General features: G+C 40.9%; 1 protein-coding gene, 2 long non-coding RNA genes and 1 pseudogene across 6 annotated transcripts in view; 2 read left to right on the top strand and 2 right to left on the bottom strand.

The window, feature by feature from the left end:
• LOC117547232 (carbohydrate sulfotransferase 12-like) overlaps positions 1–15100 on the bottom strand; it is a 34353-nt gene extending 19253 nt beyond the window's left edge. For 2 of the 3 annotated variants that reach the window (XM_034217820.1, XM_034217821.1), the window contains exons 1-3: positions 14920–15100; positions 10175–10290; positions 9797–9958 (exon numbers count right to left, since the gene is read on the bottom strand). In XM_034217820.1, the coding sequence (XP_034073711.1) occupies positions 9797–9958; positions 10175–10290; positions 14920–15032 (391 nt within the window). In that variant the 5' untranslated portion in view covers positions 15033–15100. The remainder of the gene's footprint in view (positions 1–9796; positions 9959–10174; positions 10291–14919) is intronic. The other variant, XM_034217822.1, reaches the window with a different exon arrangement.
• Positions 255–3463, top strand: LOC117547239. Of its 2 annotated transcripts, none has more exons than XR_004569145.1 (5): positions 255–465; positions 682–742; positions 1861–2026; positions 2180–2208; positions 2622–3166. It is a non-coding gene; the product is annotated as an uncharacterized LOC117547239 (long non-coding RNA). The 2 variants fall into 2 exon arrangements; XR_004569144.1 differs by lacking the exon at positions 255–465 and adding an exon at positions 3337–3463 and having other exon boundaries at positions 616–742; positions 2622–2813.
• LOC117547236 lies at positions 5935–8126 on the top strand. Its single transcript, XR_004569141.1, has 4 exons — positions 5935–6505; positions 6831–6972; positions 7068–7160; positions 7367–8126. It is a non-coding gene; the product is annotated as an uncharacterized LOC117547236 (long non-coding RNA).
• A 992-nt stretch (positions 15101–16092) lies between the features above and the next one.
• Positions 16093–26345, bottom strand: LOC117547233 (annotated as a pseudogene).

The following is a 26345-nucleotide window of genomic DNA, read 5'->3' as shown; positions in this document are numbered from 1 at the left end:
AAAACCCTTATTTTAAAAAAAGAACAATTTCACATAAACCTCTGGTTTTTACTGGGACTGGGGCAGTTCAACTTGATTTGGGGGGGGGGGGTGCCATAGTTTATGGGCGCTGTACGCAATATAGGCGTAGTTCTGTTAGTATAAGATAATAAGATGTACTTTGTTGATCCAAAATCGGGAAATTGTGTTGTTATGAAATAAAAAAAGTTTTTTTTTAAATGTCTAATTTATTTATTTTTCGGCGCCCCCTATGCGCCCTTAGCATTCGCCTATATTGCCTATGCCGAGGGCCGCCCTGGGCACAAGGCAGAAGGCAGAAGAAGAATCTTAGTTGTAGAAACAGTAGACTCGTCGAAAAATGTCCACGAGAAACTTCATCTTGCATTGCAAAAGGACAATAAATGACTGCACAAGACTTCTCCAAACAGATGATGGTCATGCTGTGTTACAATCCACAATAGTGAGGTAAGGGCCCAGCCTATCGCTACTATCGAACACAAAGGAATGCAGTTTGTTTTTGCATGTAACTTACTGAGGGGCTGTGAGATCTTTCACACTTACAAATTCTGTCTTCTCCCCTATTTCACCAAACCGTTTACTGGCAGGTTAGAAACAATGAAGAGGAGCATCGAGTGGTCACGGGGCAGGCTAATTAACGTCCATACAGATCTTTTACTTCAGGACCTTCGGGAATATATAGATGAAGTCCGGAGATCTTGGCCTACCACAACCGCACAACAAGGTAGGTCGATGTGATGTTACTTTGGTGTTCGTGACAGGTCCTGTTTTAACTGCTATTACATGAACACAAAAACCATTAATCATCACCACATTTAATGTAACACCCTTTCAAACTGTAGATATTGTATCAGACTACTGGTGGTATACATGAAAAACTGCAGTAAATATACAAAGAATATACACCTAAGGGGATGGGCACATAAGAGCAGGAAATGTATCAAATTGTTGCGTGTGCCAGGTGTGATTCACATGGGGGGGATGGGCACATAAGGGGTGGGGGTGTGTGTGTGTTTTATCTGATCCGGATGGTTACTAATTCCTTTTCATTATGGCTGTCATTTTTGAGTAAATCATCCAAAATTCAATGAAAGTGGTGATCAGCAATTGTATTCAAATGTCTACTGTGAAGGATATCATAACGCCTTAATGCAATCGAATGTAAAACTAAAAAGTTATAATTGATGAAAGTAGTAAATCGGTCAGATTTGACCCGAACACAACAGGAGGGTTAAAGTAATTATTTTGTATTAAAATATCGGTAATACCAATACAAAAAGTTTTTAATCTGTAGTTGCCAGCTATTAATTAGCACATTCTGGTGAGACGCTGAGTCTGGAGTTGTCCACTGAAACCTTAAAACTTGACTCCAAATTCCACCTTTATCTCCTGCTGCACTAGATGCTATTCCCCCTCCCCTATCGTGAGAAGTCTGGCCAGCTGTCATTGTAGAACACATACCACGTATCATCAAACGTGGGAATGAGGACATTGAAAGTGCGCCAGAGGGGGGAGTCTCTGGCCCTTTCTCATTTCACTAATTCCCCTCCTCGACTCCTATCCTCATGTCTTAGTCCTTAGTTTCAGAATCAAACAGAGCACTGTCATAATAACGTCACACTATCAGAGACTGGATATATCCCCATCCACATTTTATGTTTTTGTTCATACTGTATACTACAACTATAGTGTGTTGCATGTCCACTGGTTTAATGCCAAACTGCATTTCCTTTTCATCGTAACTTTTGGCTGGGCAATGACACTAAAGTGTGGGTTTCCGGCACAACGACAGAAATGCAACAATGACAATAAATGTAATCTAATCTTTTGCTGTTGTTGCAGGTCATTCTGGCTACCACGCCCCACTCATTCTGTTGGGTGGCCGAGGTCCCCCACAATACAGCATTTCGAGGGAGCAACTCTCTTTTTTGAGGAGCTGTGGTTTTACAGCTACAAAGATGGCGCAGATATTAAAAGTATCTCTGCGCACAGTGAGACGGCGTTTGAGGTATGTAGCAATTTCTTCAATATTGGAATGGGCTTCTTGTCTCTTTATTGTAAACATCCCAAGGAGGGGTTGTAGCCATGTTACACTATGCATGTTGTAAAGTAATTCTGAATACCGTAGGTCTCATATATTTAAAACATGTTTATGTTTCAGGCAGTTCCACAGGCCTGCACCTTGTCGTGGTGAGTGGGCTTTCAACCAAGCCAGGCCACACCGTTGAAAAGTACTGATCTAATAACAGATTTGTTCTTGAATCAACTTTTTCATGTAATTTTATTTCATTTTAAATAAAATGAAACATTCACAGTTAATGTAATTAGATTATACATTATTAATGCCATATATTTTTGCATACATTCACAGTACATATTTATTCAGTATGATAGTCTAACAGAAGTTACATCCATTTCTCACTTATTCTGACAATCTACTTAACCCAAAATAAAAGAACCCAATAAAAATAGTTGTTAAATAATAGAGAAGTCAAGTTATAATATGAAGTCACGTTGTAATAACAATAACTAATCTAACTAACTAACTAATCTCTCTCGTTCAGATTAATATTGTCGGGTGTTCTTTTTCTGCTTTGCCAAAGACCACTGTGTCAAGTGTCCCATTTGGGTTGCCGTATGTAGCAGACCATCTCGCACATGCGCAGTACAGATCGGGCAGGGGGTGCAGATCATGTGGGCAGATCGGTAGTGACAGAGGTAATCGTCGTAACCAGCAGTCTTCATCCGCCTCTATCCAGTCTTTGACACTTGGAAAACGAGCACATGTGATACTGGTTAGGATAAACTAATGTTAATATATATATATATATATATTAATATAATTTCACATACCGAAACGTTAACGCTTGTCTGAGTATATCTTCCGTTGACTCTGGCTGTGGGTCTTACCGGCTGTTGATAGCCCTTATAAGCTAACGCTAGCATGCTTTATTCAGACATTAGCCTTTAGCCCGCTTGGATTTATGGGTGGCTAACGTTACTACAGTCCGGTAGCTCATTTAAGAAAATGTAACGTTATTTATGGGAAACGTTAGCCTACGTGTGTCTGGCCGTGACTGACTGAGTAGGCCGTAAAAGCTTGTGCTAATGTTTAGCATGCGCTAACGTTTATCTTGTGCTAATGTTTAGCATGCGCTAACATTTAGCATGCTTTATTCAGACCACGCATTATCCAGTGAAGAACACTCAGCAGAGCATATATTTCTCAACACAACATTAACTGTAACGTTAAATGTTCTTAACCGAACTAGTGGACTGTAAAAACACTACCCACCCATGACTCCAATTCGACTACAGGCAGGGGCGGACTGGCCATCGGGACGTTCGGGACGAATCCCGATGGGCCGGTAGCCCGGTACCGAAGTGGGCCGGTCGGACCAATCGACGCGGCCCACTGCCCCACTCCGATCGGCCCACTTCGGTACAGGTGAAATTGTAATCAGCTTAATGCTTGGCCCATGTAGTAAACGTGGATCGCTTTATTTAGTGATCGGATACGATCGGAAAAGCATTCCATGTAAACGGGGCTATTGATAGGTTGTCAAACTTGTCAATCTTATGTTTTCGAAAGTAGGCAAATAGATGAACTGAAGGGGTTGGGCCGGGAGAGATGAGTCGTCTCTTCCAATTGGAAAGAGGGCGAGGCCCGCGTCAGAGGTCCACTCATCAGACAAGCTCCCTAGCTTCGTTTGATGATTAATCAGTAAGTTAGCTAGCGAAATTGAGAAAGACAAGATGGAGAACAGTAAAAAAAGAAAGGGTGGGGCTGAAAAAGCCAGAATGAAAAAAACAAAATTGCTACACGAAGATGCTGGAACATTTTCGAAAATCACAGAGCTGTTTAGTAGAAGGGCTCCCGCTCCCAGTCGCAGTAATAAGGAGGAGAATGAGAAGGAAGATGATGAACCACAGACCCGGCATATAATGACAGCAGGTGCAGTGTGCAGGGCTGTGTTAATTTATGTTACTGTTAGCAATAGCATTAGTTGACTGAGAAAACCGTCAAGAAAAAAGTTTAGCGATGTTACGACTAGTATAATATGCCCACGGCTGTGATTGACAACCTGGACAGCCAGTCAGAAGCTAGAATGCTAACCTAGAGAGCCAATCAGAACCTAGAACGGGCTGCAGGGCTTGCCAGACTATTATATTGGGCATACAGTTAGATGCATTAGGATAGAGTCATATGCTCATGATATTCCAAGTTAAATTATATAATATTAATATTATAATTTTAAATAATTATATTAAATAATATTAATATTCAATAATATTAATATTGCATAATAAGGACACAGAGATGTGTGGCCAATTCACTATTGCATTCATTTTAGTGATTGACATTACTGTGCATGATATTGTATTCCTTGAAGTTGGTTATTTAATACTGGACAAGTGCTCTCATAATGACTATTAGAATCATTTGTTGGTTAGACCACATGGCATTGATTGAATATCTGAGCTGCATGTGCATTGGCACTTCTTTTTGTTTACAGCCAGGCACAGGCAACCATTTTTGACTATACCCATACTTTGTCCTTAATCCCAATTGTACATTCACGTTACTGACTCCTACAGTCAGCCCCTTTGACACACTTCACACATGACACAGACATTTTTAAGAAACCTTAACTAAAGGAAGGTTTCATTTTGCACCTTACTTCTGTTGTCCATCTCTTTTATGTTATGGCTTGACTCTGGGGAATCTAGCCATAACAGTATACAGTATATGAGCATAGTAGATGTATCATTCATTTATCTGTAGGCTACAAGGGTGGCCCGCATGCGTGGGCGGCGGCCCGGTGTGTGGGCCGGTGCGTCTGAACGTCCCGGGCTGAATTTGTGTCCCAGTCCGCCCCTGACTAAAGGCTAAAGTCAATGTCTGAATAAAGCATGCTAGCGTTAGCGGTCTACCAGCATGAGTCATGGCCAGATTCAAAGGTAAATATTAGGGATGCACCGAATATTCGGCCACCGAAAATTATCGGCCGAAAATGGTTAAAAAGGCCCTTTCGGTTTTCGGCCGAAAGGGTTTTAGCACCGAAAAAATATCACCGAATGTCAGAACAGGCTTACGTTGGTAACCTAACGTGTTGTTGTGATGACGTAATAAAGACGCGGCGACCATGCTCGCGGCTGGCTCACAGGGGGGGGGGAACATTGACCTTTGTCATCTAGATTGCCCTGAGCCTTTAACAAATCGTATTCAATAATCTGATGACAGACTGTAAACAGAATAGCTGAAATTTTAACAAACTAAATAACTCAGTTTCCTCTAATCATTAACCCATGTTTGTATCATGTAGTTAACTCCGTGTGTTGCTGCTAGCATACATAACACCTGACGTGGAAACGTTACTCGTGATGGAGCTACATAGCTGCTAGAAAGACAGTCGAACCCGGTACATTCCTCCGTCTGCATGCGGTGCACTTTTGCTAAATGTTTAGACAAATTGCTCGTGCTTACATGCAAAACTCTTATTGCACTTATGGTAACAAGTATTCTCCACATCGAGACGGGTAAAGTTTAACCACACCTCGGAGCGCGTTCTCTCCGCCACCTCCGCAGTGTGCTCCGCTGCATGTAGCAGCTGCGTGTGTGTAAACTGCCCCGCCCCCTCGCACACAGACGGGGGAGAGAGATCTCGTCTGATCGAAAATACATCATAGACGCATTTGTTGTCTTTGCATATTAGAAACGAGTTGGCGACACTAAGACTGCGATATAATGTTGTTTAGCAATAATACATGACTTATATAAATGTACTGTATGCATTCAAAAGTGCTGAATAAATGTTTTATGGACCCATAATAGTGATTATTATTTAAGTTAAGTTTTGCCATAATCATGTCTATTTCCATAATCAGGTAGCTGAACAACATTGGTAAAAAATGTATACATTATATATATATATTTCTATTAATCATTTTCGGCCTTTCGGCATTCGGTTTTCGGCCAACTGTTTCCTATTTTCAGTATCGGTTTCGGCCAAGAATTTCCCATTCGGTGCACCCCTACTCAGAATCATTAAGAACACAGCAGTGGCCAAAAGTGTTTCCAATCCCGGTCTTCTCCTATGACACAGAATGTCAATTACAGAGAGGAAATGCAGAGTACACAAAGAACCAATCTAGACTGACACCAAGCTCAAATCATCTGCAGAGCTTGCTGTGAACTCGTTGAAGACCAAGTCTCAAGAAGAGTCCTACCCTGCGAAGAATTTTAAAGAGAGCCAGGCGAGCTGATGCCAACCATTTTCCATCCTTGCCGATTGGTGAGACTCCAGAAAGCATGGAGCAAGAGACAATTTCCCTTTTGGCAGAACAACAGAAAAGAAACAACCGGCAATCAATAAAAGAAAAGATGGCGAAGGCGTTTGGATACTGAAGACAAGAAATAGTGCATCGGAGGCCAAGCATTGAAGGCCTCTTGGAGCGGTGGCCTGCACTTTTTCACATGGAAGAGGTAATTATTTTGATGAAACCCTTGATTGTAAGCCTGTAGTGGAGAAGAATTGAGGGCCCAACTAACTAACAACTATAGACAGCCGAGGCAAATATGTTGACGTTTATTTTTTAATATATATCACAATATAAGCTTTACATCTATTACTCTTAGTGTCTTTATTTGGTGGTGGTTTTCAATAAATATGTGGATTAATTAATTTAAATGTTACATTCATACAAGCTGACTTGGAGTACTTTTAATCAAACCATTGGCTCTTTATAAAAAACATGTGTATTATAAATTCTTAGTATTTTTTGTTTTCTATGCTGCTTATATTTTCTAGGTAAATGCTGAGTTAATGCGCATAACAACAATTCCATTGGAGACAAAGTTCTTGGCGCAGTTGGACAAACACTCAGGTCATCAGGAGCAGGGGAGGAGTTGTGAAACAGAAGACCACCGGGATCTTGCAGGTTTTGGATGAGGTATCTATGAATGAGTTTATCTGTGGGATCAGTGGCTGAATCCTCCTTTATTTGCATTTAATTTATTATATATATATATCTCTGTTCTTACTCAGACTGTGGACATCGCCATCAGAAGAGAATGCGTCCTCAAATCTCTAATGATCTACCTGGGTGAACCTGTTGACCATCTCATCAAAGAATTCCAGGTAAGACCTCCCACTCACTCACAAGAAGTTTGTTCATAAAAGAAAACATATTTGTACTGCATGCAAATAACTGCTTGGTTAGAAAGATAGTCATTTGTGATGACCTCCTGAGCTTTCCTCTTGGGCCGACTGAACTGACACCTCAGGCCTGTTGAACTACACTCTGTGGTCCTCATCCATTCCCCTTTTTTTTGCATGATCTGCAGGACGCTGAGGCTGGAGAACTGGAGCAGGCAACAATGGAAGCCTTTGACACTGGGAAAGAGGATCAGCTTCATCGACCCAAAGACGTCAAGGTTCTCATCGAAGGAACAGAGGTCCTCAGCGGCTTGCCCTCGGTTGCGACAGCTTTTGCCATGCTCTTCGGGCTCATATACGCACTGAAATGGGGCGAAGCCTGCGAGCTAGTTCAGGCAGTCAACTCGAGCACTTATGCTGCATTCATACATAACGCCCCCTTGCCACTCTACAACCAACCAAACAGAGTCTCCTTAATATGCCGCTCTATTTAACCTGCCAGATCTCTCTCCATGCATTGCTTGCTGCTGCTATTGCTGCAGATACCTCTACGTCGCTGCTGCTCGCTGCCCCACCACCACCCCAGCTTCCACCTGTAGGCTCGGGGGTTAGTTATTTGATCATCACTCATCGTGCTATGTATATCTATGGAGTGATGATGCCCGAGCCTAGTCGCCAAACTCAACTATATGCTGCTTCTAATAAACATGTTAAAGGAACACGTGAGTTGTCTGACTGAACTTAAGATATCAGAAATAACTGCAATCCACTTTTGAAGTTGTGCAAAAAGTCCTGATGGAGGGGAAAAAGATGAGCCCAAAAGTGAATAGACTGAGAACCCAGCTGGTAGACACTTTGTTGCACTCACTCACAGTTACCATTGTTACATGGTAAGGTTTCTAAAACCAAGGTTTTATAATAATTATGCATTGTAAAACATTTGCGAAAAAGTGTCAGAAGTTGCACTTACAGTATGACCGATTTTCACTGTAGAAGTTATGCATGTCTAATCATTTTCAGAGATTACATGTCTCACAGGCGCACGTTGTCAGTGTTGCTTTAAAAAAGTGTGCAGTGGATAATAAGGACATGTCTTTTTTCTAAGAGTTTGATGTTTGGAAGCGGCCCACGTATTACCGCATTTTAACTGTGGTACTTATTAACATGTCTAAGATCAGGTAATGGCTGCCTCAGAGGCCAAAGCTGGTTGTGTGAACAACTTGTTTTTCATTCAAATAAATGTGCTCTGGTGTTAAAATATACAGATTGATCTGAAGAAATTGAGTCAATGTAAAATATTTCGTGTGATTGATTACTCTAATATTTTTTTGTTGGTACAACGTTTTACTTTTATTAGTGTACCTTTCAGTTGCATTGCACTCCTTAAACGTGTTTGAGACACTTTAGATAACAATGTGGCTGTCATTTGATTAACTCTGAAAATACAGAGGTTTTTATTGAATAAATCACCCAAAAATCACATGAATTGAGTTACAGGTGTCCCCTCAGCTGTGCAGACTTATTTAATAATACGATAGGAAATTGTGGAGTAAAGTTAATATCTATCTTGTACACACACACACTTTTCCTCTACTGATTATATTACTGGATGGAAACTGAAAGCACGGGAACATTAATAAACTACACAACAGAAAGTATGAATAACATTAATGAAATTGTGACTGTCCTTAAACGTGTTTGAGACACTTTAGATAACAATGTGGCTGTCATTTGATTAACTCTGAAAATACAGAGGTTTTTATTGAATAAATCACCCAAAAATCACATGAATTGAGTTACAGGTGTCCCCTCAGCTGTGCAGACTTATTTAATAATACGGTAGGAAATTGTGGAGTAAAGTTAATATCTATCTTGTACACACACACACTTTTCCTCTACTGATTATATTACTGGATGGAAACTGAAAGCACGGGAACATTAATAAACTACACAACAGAAAGTATGAATAACATTAATGAAATTGTGACTGTAGATATGTTTATACTTTATATTATTTACTGTAAATGTTTAATTTAGATTTAATTATTGTGATTATTTTCTATCTAAATCTCACAATGGGGTAGGTTACAGGAACTTTTCATCAACAGATTGCTTTAGTCTGGCTTAACTCTTCACTGATTGGTTGCACACACTTTAAATGTACTGGCTATGCAAAACAGAAGGTGGGGCTCATTATCATATTAAAAAAACGCGCGTTTTAAACGGGCGAATAGTGGCACTTGAGGCTTTCCATATGTATAAGGGGGAAGTGTCCTATTCGAGCGCTGTTGCAGCTAGAAGGCGAGGGTTTTTCCCTGGCTCCTCCCTCTCTTACAGGGCGTTCACGTGTTGCAACAGGCACAAAACAAGCTATTCCCACGCATTGTTTTTGCTGACTTCATTGCATGCACTTACATCCCAATTATTCCCTTTCATCCTGCTGCGTTTGATTGGTGAAGTAGGCGACCCTTGCACAAAAAAATAATCTGTGCATCACTTTAAAATTACGTTTTTTAATGATAATTGTATTAATTATAACATCGCCAATAACTCTGCGTTATTTACATAACACACCTCCTGTAGATCCTCAGGTGTGAACGGAAATCATCATTAGTCACCTGTTAGTGCATTCCAGCCCGCCTGTTTGTCGTCCACAATGAGGTTCGCCAGCTCATTGTTTCTGACGTCTTCTAAATGGTGCTTGAATGTCTCTTTGTCCCCGGCACATGTTTCTCTCAGCGGCTGCTTCCTCAGCTCCTGCGTCTCATGGATCCTCTCCTCTGGAATAAGAGCAAAATGTTTGTTTAGTTTAATGTGAGCCACAATTATCCAAAAGCAAGCACTGTGGGGTGAGGTCGCAGCGCCAACATTTATTAATCTATTAAATTACTATTTGTCATAGGCAGTGGAGCATGAAAATAGTGTCTGGAGCAGGAAGACCAAACAGGATGCACAGCAGGAACGGTAAGAACCACACACACATACACACACTGTACCTCGTTTTCTTTGTGACATGTCCCATTGGTAAAAAGACAATGCAATGATAAACATGGATACCGCATATATGAGGAGCTGCTTGAATCCACTGTACTGTGCCATAGCAACAGGGGAGCTGTCAATGAATCAGAAACAAAAAGATTGACATTTTAGTGACACTAAATATGATGAATGATGGTAAAAGCCATTATCCCTATTTCTTCCTGATTGAATACTGTATAAATAGTAGGGGTGCACCGAATGGGAAATTCTTGGCCGAAACCGATACCGAAAATAGGAAACAGTTGGCCGAAAACCGAATGCCAAAAGGCCAAAAATGATTAATATTATAAATATATATATATATATATATATATATATATATATATATATATATAATGTATACATTTTTTACCAATGTTGTTCAGCTACCTGATTATGGAAATAGACATGATTATGGCAAAACTTAACTTAAATAATAATCACTATTATGGGTCCATAAAACATTTATTCAGCACTTTTGAATGCATACAGTACATTTATATATGTCATGTATTATTGCTAAAAAACATTATATCGCAGTCTTAGTGTCGCCAACTCGTTTCTAATATGCAAAGACAACAAATGCGTCTATGATGTATTTTCGATCAGACGAGATCTCTCTCCCCCGTCTGTGTGCGAGGGGGCGGGGCAGTTTACACACACGCAGCTGCTACATGCAGCGGAGCACACTGCGGAGATGGCGGAGAGAACGCGCTCCGAGGTGTGGTTAAACTTTACCCGTCTCGATGTGGAGAATACTTGTTACCATAAGTGCAATAAGAGTTTAGCATGTAAGCACGAGCAATTTGTCTAAACATTTAGCAAAAGTGCACCGCATGCAGACGGAGGAATGTACCGGGTTCGACTGTCTTTCTAGCAGCTATGTAGCTCCATCACGAGTAACGTTTCCACGTCAGGTGTTATGTATGCTAGCAGCAACACACGGAGTTAACTACATTATACAAACATGCAGTGGCGGCGGGTCATTAGGGGCAGGTGGGGCACAGCCCCACCTAGTGTCAGAAGAAAGTATTACAAATAATGATTACAAAAAAATACTAAAAAATAAATAAAAAAACATATAAAATATATTTTAAGGTCATGTTTAATAATCTGATTCGTCTGTACATTTCTGTTTTAGTCTGTGTTCTTCTAATTAGTGTCTAGAGTGCCGTTTTGAGCTGTTTAGAGCCATGTGGGACACAACCCGATCCTGCCCCTCCCTCTCACAGTCTAAGTGAACGGTGATTGTAAAAACTACACTGCGCATGCTCAGAGTATTTTTCTATTTAATGTGTGTGGCAAAAAAATAGTGCTCCCATCCCCACCATACGTCATCTCACATAATTCAGAATTGATTGGCTGTAAGTACTCACGTGTGCAGTGCTGCGAAACGTCACGTGTAGTTTGAAGAGGAGACGAGAGAGCAGCATATAGCTAACATCACCAGCGATTAAAAGAAGTAAAAAACTGAAAGAAAATGAATGAAGTTGACCATTTACTGGAGCACACATTTGAGACACTTAGTCTCGGAGAGAAACTGGAGGTAAAGCGCCTCGGTGCCCACCATCCACCGGATTTCCAAATGGTCCAGACTGCGGGCAAAGTTAAACGTGGGTTTAACGCTGAGTGGTTTGCTAAAAAGAAATGGCTAACGGCGAGCATCCAGAAGAATTCCCTCTTTTGCTTTCCTTGCCTGCTTTTTGGTGAAGATCAAGGTACTTGGTCGAGGACAGGTTACAAGGACTTAAAGCATCTTTCGGAGAGGACAATGAAGCATGAGAGCAGCAACAGTCATTTGGAAAATGCCGTAAAATTGGGATTACTTGGAAGGGTGAATGTTGCAGCTCAGATTGACAGCGCCTACAGACGCGGCATTGATTCTCATAATAGGAAGGTGGAAGAAAACAGGTACGTGCTTGGTCGGATCATCACCTGTATTAAACTGTGTGGGAAATGTGAGACAGCACTGCGGGGCCACAACGAGTCGGCGGACTCTCTGAATCCAGGGATATTCAGGTCAATTTTCGAGACAATGTGTGAGGGCGATTCCAGGCTTCAACGGCACTACGAAGCTCAGCTTGTTTTCAAAGGGACATCAAGCACCATACAGAATGAACTCTTGGACTGCATGTATGATGTGTACAGGGAGGAAATAGCCAAGCAAGTGGACAACACATCATTTGTTGCCGTTCAGGCTGACGAGACAACCGATGTCTCCTGTAAATCGCAAATGGTGATTGTGCTGCGATACATTATGCCTGACCTCACAGTTACAGAGCGTTTTTTGGAGTTTGTGGAAGTAAAGGACAAAACTGGTGTAGGTCTCTCTAACAGCATCAAGGCTGTTCTGGAACCCCTGAAGCTGAAATAAAAGCTAATCGCTCAGACCTATGACGGGGCGGCCGTCATGAGCGGTAACGTGTGCGGGCTACAGACGGTGATGAAGGAGACGTACCCAAACGCTCAGTTTGTTCACTGCTACGCCCACCAACTGAACCTGACCCTGCAGCAACTGTGTTCAGCAAGGATGAGCATCCTGAAGGTGTTTTTTGCAGATCTAACTGCTTTTTCCACTTTTTTCTCCGGTGCTCCAAAACGTGTTGCAGCTCTTGCAGAGGCAACACAGAGACGCATCCCACGGCCACCGGCTGTGAGATGGAACTTTAAAAGCAGAACTGTGAACGCGGTTTGGGAGACCCGAGATGCACTACTTCAGTGTATGAAGCATATACGCGCACAACCAGGATGGGATGCGGTCACCATAAGTGAGGCATACGGCCTGTCAAAGAAACTGCGGGACCGAGCATTTATGCAGCTCCTGGAGTTTTTTTCGTTGCTTATGCCAGAAGTGGATGTTCTATACAACACTCTGCAAAAACGAAGCATCGATGCACCTGGGATCAACAGCGCGCTCTGCCGTTTCAAGGAAAATGTTCAGAAAATGAGGCAGAAAACTGATGCATTGGCCGCCACTGCTCATGATGGAACAGACGAGCCAGGCCGACGAGTCAGCAGCACAGCGCCGGTGATGAAGGAGGCTTGTGACACAGTCATCTCACAGGTGGAACAGAGGTTCTCACAGAGTGACCATTTGATCGCTGCAAAGCTTGTTGACAGCTCATTCTTCCCACAGCATGTCCTGTCATTTCCTACACCTGAGCTTGACTGCGCCGTGAAACTGTGGCCTGCGTTGGGAAACAAGGAGAAGTTGAAGTCTGAGCTGACCACGCTCTACCGCCACAGTGAGCTTCACACTGGAAACACTGCCCTGTCTCTGTTGAAATCCATTCACGAGAACAACTTGGAGGAAACGTTTGCTGAGACTGTTATTTTGGTCAAAATAATAGTGACAACTCCGATGACGACATCCGAGTCAGAGAGGAACTTTTCCACCCTCAAAAGGATAAAGACTTTCACTCGCAACACCATGGGACAGCCGCGACTTAACGCATTGGCCATGCTTTCAATTGAAAGCCAGTTGATCCAGCAACTACAGGACTTCATCCCCAAAGTGATAGACACATTCTGTCAGAGGAAGGACCGCCGTGCCGCTTTTCTTTTCAAGTGAGCCTTCAGCTTTGGTAAGTTCATTTATGTCATATATTTTGTTGATCTTCTGTGTTTTGCCTCTGCTGGATCGATTGATATTGTGACCTCGATGATGAGTGTCTGTGTTTTCCTTATATTTACAGTCTATGGTGTTTTAATGCTAAAGCATTACGGTTGTTGTTATTGTTAAGAATTACTTTGTGATGGTGACCTTTACTCCATGTATGAAGGTGCATTACTATGACATCCCCACGCTGTGTACGTAAATGTATGCGCTCACAGTGTTGCTCCTGTGGTCTTCAGTATGTAATTTGACACTCCCCCTCTCTCTCTCCTCCCCCCCCTCTCTCTGTCCCCCCTCTCTCTCCTCCCTCTCTCTGTCCCCCCCCCCTCTCTCTCTCTCTCTCCCCGACCTCTTTCTGCCCCCCCAGTTTTGTACACCTATAAACGCCACTGCAAACATGGGTTAATGATTAGAGGTAACTGAGTTATTTAGTTTGTTAAAATGTCAGCTATTCTGTTTACAGTCTGTCATCAGATTATTTAATACGATTTGTTAAAGGCTCAGGGCAATCTCGATGACAAAGGTCAATGTTCCCCCCCCCTGTGAGCCAGCCGCGAGCATGGTCGCCGCGTCTTTATTACGTCATCACAACAACACGTTAGGTTACCAACGTAAGCCTGTTCTGACATTCGGTGATATGTTTTCGGCGCTAAAACCCTTTCGGCCGAAAGCCGAAAGGGCCTTTTTAACCATTTTCGGCCGATAATTTTCGGTGGCCGAATATTCGGTGCATCCCTAATAAATAGTGTGTAAATACCAGTCGGAGTGCTGTGTAAGACATAAAGGAAGGTGTCACATATTTCAATTCAAAGTGCACTGGGCTCGACATTCATAAAATGTGGTTTCTAGATCTATAAAACTAATATTTTATTGTGTCCTACGGAAGGACCGAAGAAACACACATACAATTAATTTAGAACACATTTGCAAAAAGCAGCTAAGAGCTACAGAAATTCAAGGCGTCACCTCAGGAACTAACACAATTCAGTAAATACATTAAACACTCAGACTCTGATCAGATGAACTCACAGAGGGATGCATGAGTGGTTATAATGAAACAACTCAAATTGTTTTGATACTGCTACAATCCATTTAAACACCACTCACCTTGCTGATAGCTGTTGGGATGAAGTGCACTGTGAGGGTCTGGTTGACTGTAAAGCAGGAGACAAGATGAACAGGACTGTTCCTAGTCTGCCATGGCCAGTGTTGTGATACATGGGCTTGTGTGTGTGAGGTTTTTGGCCGCGGCGGGGTTTTGTTGGATATAAGGGGGAAGTGTCCTATTCGAGCGCTGTTGCAGCTAGAAGGCGAGGGTTTTTCCCTGGCTCCTCCCTCTCTTACAGGGCGTTCACGTGTTGCAACAGGCACAAAACAAGCTATTCCCACGCATTGTTTTTGCTGACTTCATTGCATGCACTTACATCCCAATTATTCCCTTTCATCCTGCTGCGTTTGATTGGTGAAGTAGGCGACCCTTGCACAAAAAAAAAATCTGTGCATCACTTTAAAATTACGTTTTTTAATGATAATTGTATTAATTATAACATCGCCAATAACTCTGCGTTATTTACATAACACACCTCCTGTAGATCCTCAGGTGTGAACGGAAATCATCATTAGTCACCTGTTAGTGCATTCCAACCCGCCTGTGTTAAAGACATAGCGTTACAGTCGTTACAGCGCAGCGCTTGAAACACCATATGTTTTGTTTTTTCCCTTCTCGTATCAGTATCAGGGTGTTTCCCCAAATATCTGCACAAACACGCACACACGAACACACACTGGCACGCACGCTCACACACAGAGGCACGCAGACGGACTGACAGGACTGACAGACACGCCAGAGAACAAGTGCAGGTCTCTCTCCTCCGCCTCAGCGTCCGCTCCGTCGATCCTGAACTGAAACCAAACCGTGCATCGTAGGTGAGACGCTCCTTATGTTTCTAGCGGGTTTTTTTTTTCAAGCGACCTGCTGCACACACACGCACGCACGCACACACACACACACACACACACACACGCACACACACACACGACTCTATATAACCGAAAATCCACAGTGAGATGATGTCATTGCGCCAGCGCCACATGTAACTGTATGGAGCAAAAAACCATAATCCAGTTGTAGTAAGTGTTATGTAATATCGGTGTGGAGGGAAACAAAGTCTGATTCCTGGACCACTGCTGCTCTGCAACGTGCATTGCTCCTGCAGGAGGTGGAGGTGTTACATGGGGACATGTTGGAGGTGATGCAAGGGAAAGGGAGAGCTTTTTAAATATGATTAATGAGGTCTTTTATTCATGATGTTAAAATTCCAACACACTAGACTTCATTCCATCCATGGTGTCTTTTTTTGTTTCATTTCTTCCTCTGTTTGTTTTCCCGCCATTGTAATAGTCTTCCCCACCCTGGCTTGTTCCACCTGTGCTTCATGTCAATGAGTCTTTTGTGCTTTTGTGTATTTAGTATTAGTTTCCTCACTTTCTATATCATTTTGTCATCACTTCCTGTATTATTTCCCTTGTTGTTTCACCATGTCCTAGTTATCTCCCTGTCTTTTGAGTTTCTAGTACAGTAGATCTTGTTTTCAACTATTGTGGATTTGCTTATTTGTTACCCACCTCCTGGCATCTTTTTTCTATAATCCTAACCCCTTAAACAATAATTCCCCAGACTTTTGTGCAAAGACAAATGCCTTTAAATAACCACAATGCTTATAATAACTTAAGTTGAGGTGGTTGAGTATTTGTCATGTCCTTAACAGATTGTTCTTTGCTCAGCAGTGAGTTAGTAGTCATGACATCCTCTCAACCATCCAGCAGTTCTCTAGGCCTTTTGTAGCCGAACATCCTGAAGTCCTGCTCATAGAGCTTGTACAGCTTCCTCCTGTCCTCTAGGGGCACTGCGCTGAACCAGTCTAACAGAAAAGCAGGTGTGGTCATGTTTTCATAGGAAGGAGGGAACTGGATGTCATCCTGCAGCATTAGGATCTTCAGCAGCTGTGAGGCGTCCTGCTGAAGAGTCTCCTGATGGCCCACGAAATCATACCTGGCAGGTCAAACAAACTCAGGTCAAACCACAGCATTGCTTTCATTTGTAATATGTGTCCCAGGGTTCTTGTATTTATTTCAGTCTCAGCCGCAGTAATAAGTAATTGTCTTGTTGAAATGTGTCCCTCCTGTGATTCCCTATTTTAACACAATTCTAAATCACTGTAGTGCACATTCACAAAACTACAGGGAAAACCTCAAGATTGAAACAACATCAACAAGGCTTGACTTAATTGGTTTTCAATGTAGTAGTCCATTCAGAGACCAATCCTTAAAAGTCAGACATTAAATAACACATTAATAACAATCATCTGCCCTGGCAAATTGTTTCTTGTATGCTGAGGTCTTAAACAAAATCTAAGAAGAAATATTGTGTTCTTTTTTGTACTGTCTGGACTTAAACCCAATGTCAATGTTATTCCCTCTGTGATGTCTTGTAGCTGTGAGAGTCAAATTCTGCATCTGGAATAGTTATCACAACTATATTTGAATTTATTTTATGTTGTTTAAAGAGAGAGAGTGGTTTCTAGCGTAAATTCTATAAGGCGTTTCATTATTATATTTGGGCATTGGTCTTTGTTTAATATAGTATTATTAATTTGTGATCAATTTTGGATTAGATTAGGTCAGTGGTTCCCAAACTTTTTCAGTCGGGCCCCCCTTGGGTAATTGGAAATATTTTCGGGACCCCCCAACCCGGTTCCCATCTATATTGGTAGGATTAATTGTATATTGTTGTAAAAACATTACATTTTCTCTACTAATAATAAGAAGATACAAAGATCCAACTATAATTTTATATTTTATTATGGATTACACATGAACAAAAGTGCTTGTAATAGATACTGTGAATTAATTTGGCCTAATTAAAACTGGTTGGCCTTCTTCCCTGAGTAGTAGATTTTTAAATTCAAATTTCTTTAAGGAAAATGTATTAATTAACTACTATTTCTACTGCAGGTTGCAAACGATCACATCACTTGACCATTCCTATTCCACACATAGCCTATCAATGACTTGTGTGTGCTTGCTTTCCCTTGGAACCGGGGGCTGTTGTTTTGAGACTGCCACTCTCAGTTCATTCTCAATGTTCAGCTTTGATCTGTATTTCGTTTTGATGGCAGCAACAGCAGAAAAGCCTATCTCACACAAGTAGGATGTTGCAAAAGGCATCATTATGCCCACAGCTCTCTGACCAATGAGATATTTTCGAGCAGTGTTTGTTTACAATTGAATAATAATAATAATACATTTGATTTATAGCACACTTTAAAAACAACGTCATCTCAAGCATAGCCGCGGGAAGTAGGGGTGCTGGGGGTGCTGCAGCACCCCCTGTTGGCGAGTGGTATACATTTGAAAAACGGAGTGACCACCTAAATAAAAATGATTAAAGGGATAGTGGAAATCCGCGAATTTTGGGTTTAACTTATGTATTTTTATTAAAAATAAGCATAATAAACAATTTTTTTTAATTTCATGCGCCTAGTTTCATTTTATTTTCAATTTTACTGCGCCCTCTCAATGAAACGAAATACTTCGGGAATCGTCGGGAATCTTCGGGTGATGACGAGAGCATAGGAAGACGGGCACAAACAATGGCGGACATTCAATAGCATTTGCATGTGAATAGCCGACCTTTATTATGGTGAATAGTTGTGTTTTATATGGCTGTAGTGCGACAGCAAATGCAGAGAATGGCTTATCGACGCATGCGTTTCCAAGAAACCCAGCCATTCGTCGTCAGTGGGTGAAATTTTGATCACAAATCAAAAAAGGTAAGACGTAATTATTGTAATATTTTTGGAACCGGATGTTTTTACTTTCTCTTTTCTGGCTGATAGCTCCAGGAATTCGAGGTCTTACAGTGATGACATTACATGTGTGGAATCTGTGGAGTCTCAGCTTTAAATCGTATATCTTGTTTGTGCAGTTAAGATAGTAATAACTAATAAGGGCATTTCTACCGTGTGTTGTGTGTAAAAAAGCGTTAGCATTAGTTAGCATTGTTTCGCTCAATGCTAATTCAAAGGATTGGTATTACTCTTGTGTTTTTTCTAGCTAACAATTGTTCTTATTGTCAGTTAGCGGAGTTTCTTACCTTTAAAAGGGTATGAAACATTAATAGTTTCATAAATGTTAAGAAGCCCTGAGACATGTGAGAGAAAAAAAACTGTGGGAGGGGTCCACTGGGGGGACCTTCGGGCTTAACTGGTTAACAATTATTAATATTTGTAAAGGCTACAGGTGATCTTAAGATGCGTGAGCTATGCTTAGGGACCTACCAGTCAAGATTATTTGTGCGTAGGGGTGCATCATCTGGCACCTGGTCCTGGTCATCCTCGCCATTGCCCATGCCGTGAACCATCACCTCGGGCTCGGGCTCGAACAAATAAGGACGTAATGGTCCATCGTCTGGCTCAATATTGTCACCATCGTCGCTTACTGAACCGGATTCAGATTCAGTTCCTAAAACGACATTTTCGTAGGAAAGCCGAGAGGATGTTTCTGACTCGCTATCATCACTGGATACCTCGTACAATCCTTCTTCTTTGTCTGGTATATTTGCCCTTCCACGTTCATTCTGCATAGACGCCATGGTTTGTTATCGTATCGTCTTCCTAAGTTTTCGTCACTTCCGGTTTGGCTGAGTCGAACATTTCGTTTCTAAAAAACTTCGGGGAAGCTGCAATAAAGTGCTTCTAACATGCGTAAGGCAATTATTATATTTTTGTAATCAGGTGTGATTGTTTTGGTACGTAATTATGCTTGTATATAAGTTAAAACGAAACTATTTGAGGTTCCATTTCCACTATCCCTTTAAACTACATAAAATAGTTATGATTTTACTTAAAATAAAATTAGCTGTATACAGTAGCATATAATAGTCATAGTATATATTTGTATATATCAGGTGGCTTGAATTTATTTTCTAAATAAATAAAATCCGAGTCATCTAGGTCGTAGGTCCTGGGAGAGTGACGTAATTGACGCGACACACACACTGCAGTGACAACTTTCTAGAATGGCGCAAACAAGGATTTTGGATTTTTTTCTCCAACAAACAACCCAATAAAAATACCAGCTACTCCTCAGCCCACCACCTCTACAACTAGAGTAATATGACACAGAAGAGACTGACACATCTGACTTTAATGCATGTCCATAGTAACATTTTGGACAATGTGGATGTATCTACTCTAATGAGGGTCTTCATTAATGCCACCCCAGGCTACATTTGGAGTTTTGTGAAGCCCCAACACAAGGTAAGACGATATTTGTCCTTTAATGCTGCTGCCGCTGTGCAGTGTTTTGCCTTGTCAATCAGTTAAAATTGAATTCATAGTTTTATTAATATTGTAAATAATATTTTCTGACTATTTGTAATGTTATGTAGGTTTGTAAGACCCATAGTTAGCATGTGGGCATGTGCAGCTGTTGCTAAGTGATGTAGGTCTATAATGGTTTATTAAGCCTTTAAGGCGAGACACCCCAGGTGAATAGGGTAATTTATCCAGTTAATTACCTACAATAAGGCAATTGTTTCTTATATTACAAGTTTTCTGAATATGCAAATGATCCATTATCTCATTAAATTTGCGCATATTTTAACACATTTCAGGAACCGAAATCTGAACTTTGGATAAAGCCAGGTTCAAAATTCTCGTTTAATTTTGTAGTCATATTAGCATCTAAGGCTTTTACATAAGGGATTTTGGATATCTCTTTTTATCACTCCATAAATCAGAAAATACTGTCAACAGCCCTAAAATATCAATTTTCGCCATGTTTCTAGGTATAAAATCTTATATAATTCAGGCTATGAATGATATATGAACAAACCCTTCTGTAAAAGCCTTCATAATATTGATAGGAATATAACTGGAAGGTTTGGTGTATGTAAGTGCAACTGAAGTGGACATTTCTGACTCAGAGTAGGAGAAAAAACTCATTTTGAGAAAATGACCTTTAAAGATTGCAGTGAGGCGCTAGCTAAACCCTCCTGTTCTTTGGATGACAGCTTGCGCCTCGACGCACTCCGTGAAGGTATTTCATGTTCGGGGTAATTTGGTTTTTGTATAATCTTGCTTCGTGCAAGTGACAATTGTTGTTGTCTTCTCTGTGAACGTTTTTTCGCCGTTCTTTTGCCATTTTGAGATTTAAATTTCTAGCGGAAAGCTAACCAGGAAGTGTTTTAGCACATCACGTGACGCATCTGAACGAATCACGTTGTCAGAAGTTGACACCAGCCAATGAGATTTCGTTTCTTGGTTTAAGACCCTTTTGTACTTTCACGATTGGTTGCTGATACAAAGGAAATGACCCATATTTGGATCCGATGAGATTGTGCAGGAGAGACGGAGCTTTTCCAACGATGACATTGTGCAAACAGCGGTCGCGGTACTTTATGTTACGTTAGAATGCTAACTTTTGGTGAATTTAGGAGAAATATACAGATGCAAATAGACAAACTATAGTAAAATGAACACTTAAATGTGTATTTTGTACGTTTTCCTTCCAAAAGCCTGAAAGAAAACATGTTATGGAATCAAAATAGCACAACATCTCAAAATTGACCAGTGCATGAAAAACGATGTTTTTGCCTGCCGTGTCTCGCCTTTAACAAACAATTGATGCGGCTTGTATCGCTTAAGCGGCTCCCTCCCCACTTTTGGCAGCACCCCCTGAGCAAAATGACTTCCCGCGGCTATGATCTCAAGGTGCTTCACAAAGCTAAAAGGAGAAAATAAAAAAATCTTCCCGCGCCCCCCCTGCAGTACCTCCGCGACCCACCAGGGGTCGCGCCCAACCGTTTGAAAACCACTGGATTAGGTGGTTCACATGGGTATGGACGGCACTTAAAGGTCACCTATTATGCAAAATCCACTTTTTCATGTCTCTTCTACATCAACATGTGTCCCCTCTGCGTTAAGAGATTCTGAAAGTTTCAGGAAAAAATATTCTGTCTCTTTTTGTCCTGATCCATTTATATAAAAACCTGTCTGAACGTTTGTTTTGGCTTGTGTAACCATTAGCCAATCACCAACCAAGCCCCCCCCCCACACCTTATCACCTGAATCTCCTCCTAGAGCACCAAATGTGTTCTTTTTAACCAAATATCTCTCAGAGGGGCGTGGGGAGTGGCTCCTTATTTTCATCTGAAGTAACAGACAGAGCACTTTTGGAACAGGGCTGAAACAGAGGGGATTATGGGATGCTGCAATGATCTGTTTGGTATTTGGAGCCAAACACTTCAGAGACATGTTTTGTGTATATCTGAGAACTATAATGATGAAACCTTTAAAGCTCCATGTGTACTTTGTGTATAAAGTAGTTCCTCCATAGACCACTTTACATGTCCAGAAACAGTCATTAATGAACGTACTTTATGAGACAAGGGAGGCACAGGCGCTGCATCTGCCTCCAGTGGGGCTCAAATGGCTCATTCCTCTCCGTCAGAGGGTCCAGCAGGTACTGAATGAAGTTCTGAAAGGAGACCCTCATCCCGGACGCGTTGGCCTCTTTCAAACTCTGTGGAGGGTCAGGCTGGTTTGCATACAGGCGCAGAATATGCCGGCCATATCGTTGGTAGAAGTACTCATTGTGTTCCTGGAACTTGTTTCTGTAAGCGGAGATGAGACGCACAAATGGGTCCCGGACATACAGGAACTTTGTGTAGTGCTTCAGCTTGGCCTGTAAGAAAGAAAAAGTTAAAGCTTCCTGGTTGTAACCGTTAGACACTTTTGATGTGTCATTGTGTGGACTGACCTTAATCTCTGATCTTGGGAAGCTGTTCAGGAAAGGCAGAATGTTGGGGAGATGGACTAAATCAGGAGAAATGGAGGCGGGGGTCAGGATACGGCTCGTCCTTGGTCAGGGAAAACATCACTCTCTTCCAGTTGGTGCACGCCACCTGTTATAAATCAGAAATCCTTTATTCTGCAGCAGTGGGGAAATGTAAGGTGTGACAGCAGCAAATGTACAGTGCGAATAAAAGGCAAGAGGAAAAAGAGTAGATATATATAATAACAAAAAAGGCAAAATGTTAATAAAATGATATGCAAATAAGTACAGCATGGAAAAATTAAGTAGCAGTATGTTAGCGAACATATGAAAGTTGTAGGAGCCGGACAGATTGCAGATAAATTGAAACCAAAAATAAAACGTAAATTGCACGAGCAGTGGCTTTGCAAAACAGTTTTCATATGTACAGCCAGTGTTGTTGCACATCAGTGATATTAGTGTCTTTGTTAATATGGTTATCCAGCAGATTAAAAAAAAGGACAAGGATCTACACGCTATAGTAGAAGGGTAAATAATTGCTAATAAGATTACTGAAACTGAATTTAGTTTCTAGGTGGAAAAATCTCAGCTCTCAGGCTGCCATGTTTTCGAGTCTTGTGTAACCAGCAGATATCCTGGTTTAAATGTGCCACGTGTTTTCAAGCTTAAAAGAATGAGGTTGGAGTAAAGGGGCGATGTCTACGAGAGGATTATTTATCGGTTTGGAGATTGAATTTCTGTCTTTGCATTCCACCTTTTTTGCTCTTCTCACTTAAATGTACCTGCTTGCAACAGGACTAGATTAACGTTTAGATTAGATATACGTTATTCATCCCAAATTGGGAACTTGTTTTGTCACAGCAGCATTTACGAATGACTTGTACTCTGCTGCAGATGATGGTGAACTCACAGGTGCCATTTTTATTGACTTGACAAAAGCCTTTGATTTCGTTGATCGATATCTGCTCTTGGATAAACTTCACGGCATTGGCCTTTCTAATAATACAGTGTTATGGTTTAACTCGTACCTTCACAGTAGAAAGCAATGTGTGGTTGTTAATGGAAACAGTCTGACCTGTTGATCCAACAAAAGGGTGTACCCCAAGGATCAACTCTGGGCCCACTTCTGTTCTCTATTTACATAAATGATTTATCTTCTTGTCTCATTAATTGTTGTAATCACCTTTATGCTGATGACACTGTCATATATACATCCAAATCCGATTTTTCACAAATTCAGATCTCTCTTCAATTGGATTTTTAATATCTTACAGGACTGTCTATCACACAATAAACTACTGCTTAACAAAACAAAATCTTATACCATGGTCTTTGGTACCAGGCAGAAGCTCAAATCCAAACCTAATGTAGTAATAACATGTAAGGATGGCACTTCGCTGCATAAAGTTGATAGCTTTAAATATCTTGGTGTATGGCTAGACTCTGAACTTTCATTTAAACTACATATAAAGCATGTAATACAAAAAGTCAATTACGGAATCAGTGTTTTACACCGCTCTCGCAATTGTTTTACGCTCAGTGTCCGAAAGAGAATTGCTTCTCAACTTATTCTTCCGATTATGGACTATTGTGATGTTGTCTACCAAAATGCACATAAATCAGATCTTGCTCCACTCAACATAGCCTACAATAGACTATGCAGATTTGTTCTTGGTTGTCTTTTTCGTACACATCACTGCACAATGTATAACCAACTTAAATGGCCTTCTTTAAATGTAAGAAGACACACGCATTGGCTCCAGCTGATATTTAAATGCATTTATCTTAACTATCCCCCTTATTTAAAGCAGTATTTTGTACCCTACTCACCAAATCATCAAGTTAGACATTCTGTTCAGATTTATTTCTCTGTCCCCTCTGCAAAAAAATGGATTGACAGAAGAGCGTTCATATTCAAAGCCTCAACTGACTGGAATACTTTACCTGCTGCTATTAGATCTTTTGCATAATTGAGTATGTTTAAACATGCATTATCATCTCACTTTCAACTGGTCTGCACTTGTTATTAATGAAACTGATATTGATGAAACTGATTTGCTTGACTGTCTCAAATTGTAATGATTGTATGCATTGCTTGAATTTTACTTAACAGACTGTATGTGGTTTGTCTTGTGTGTCATGTTTTGCATTTCGTCTTTTTGTTTATGTATGTCTGTAAGTTGTTGCTATTGTCGGGACCCCCTTGAAAACGAGATGGTGCATCTCAAGGGGTTTATCCCAATCAATAAAAATGTATATATATGTTAACAGGCATTACACATGAGTTAAAAACATTTACAAATAAAAATTGAAATAATAAACCAAACAGTATGAGATAATGTCTTGTATCTAAATAATACACAATATAAAATGTATCCAATAAGTTAAAATACTCTAAAATAGACCAATCTACTACTATTATAAACATAGAATACAGTATACATTGGAAAAGTGTGCAAAGTAGTTTCTTTTATTTAATTTAGATGCAGTGAGTTAGTGTTAATAACATAATATCTCCATATTTTTTTATTGAAAGGAACCAGCTTAATTGGTTCAGACACAGTGAGTGCATTGAGCCTCAGTTAGTACCATAAGAGTGTATTGTGCGTGTCACCTTGGGAATGTAACAGTATATGATGCCGTGTTTGTCGTCCACAATGAGGTTCGCCAGCTCATTGTTTCTGACGTCTTCTAAACGGTGCTTGAATGTCTCTTTGTCCCCGGCACATGTTTCTCTCAGCGGCTGCTTCCTCAGCTCCTGCGTCTCATGGATCCTCTCCTCTGGAATAAGAGCAAAATGTTTGTTTAGTTTAATGTGAGCCACAATTATCCAAAAGCAAGCACTGTGGGGTGAGGTCACAGTGTCAACATTTATTAATCTATTAAATTACTATTTGTCATAGGCAGTGGAGCATGAAAATAGTGTCTGGAGCAGGAAGACCAAACAGGATGCACAGCAGGAACGGTAAGAACCACACACACATACACACACTGTACCTTGTTTTCTTTGTGACATGTCCCATTGGTAAAAGGACAATGCAATGATAAACATGGATACCGCATATATGAGGAGCTGCTTGAATCCACTGTACTGTGCCATAGCAACAGGGGAGCTGTCAATGAATCAGAAACAAAAAGATTGACATTTTAGTGACACTAAATATGATGAATGATGGTAAAAGCCATTATCCCTATTTCTTCCTGATTGAATACTGTATAAATAGTGTGTAAATACCAGTCGGAGTGCTGTGTAAGACATAAAGGAAGGTGTCACATATTTCAATTCAAAGTGCACTGGGCTCGACATTCATAAAATGTGGTTTCTAGATCTATAAAACTAATATTTTATTGTGTCCTACGGAAGGACCGAAGAAACACACATACAATTAATTTAGAACACATTTGCAAAAAGCAGCTAAGAGCTACAGAAATGCAAGGCGTCACCTCAGGAACTAACACAATTCAGTAAATACATTAAACACTCACTCTGATCAGATGAACTCACAGAGGGATGCATGAGTGGTTATAATGAAACAACTCAAATTGTTTTGATACTGCTACAATCCATTTAAACACCACTCACCTTGCTGATAGCTGTTGGGATGAAGTGCACTGTGAGGGTCTGGTTGACTGTAAAGCAGGAGACAAGATGAACAGGACTGTTCCTAGTCTGCCATGGCCAGTGTTGTGATACA

This window comes from Gymnodraco acuticeps, unplaced genomic scaffold (assembly GCF_902827175.1).
Source record: "Gymnodraco acuticeps unplaced genomic scaffold, fGymAcu1.1, whole genome shotgun sequence".
In the NCBI taxonomy this organism is placed as follows: Eukaryota; Metazoa; Chordata; class Actinopteri; order Perciformes; family Bathydraconidae; genus Gymnodraco; species Gymnodraco acuticeps.
This window is presented reverse-complemented; position numbering and strand designations above follow the sequence as displayed.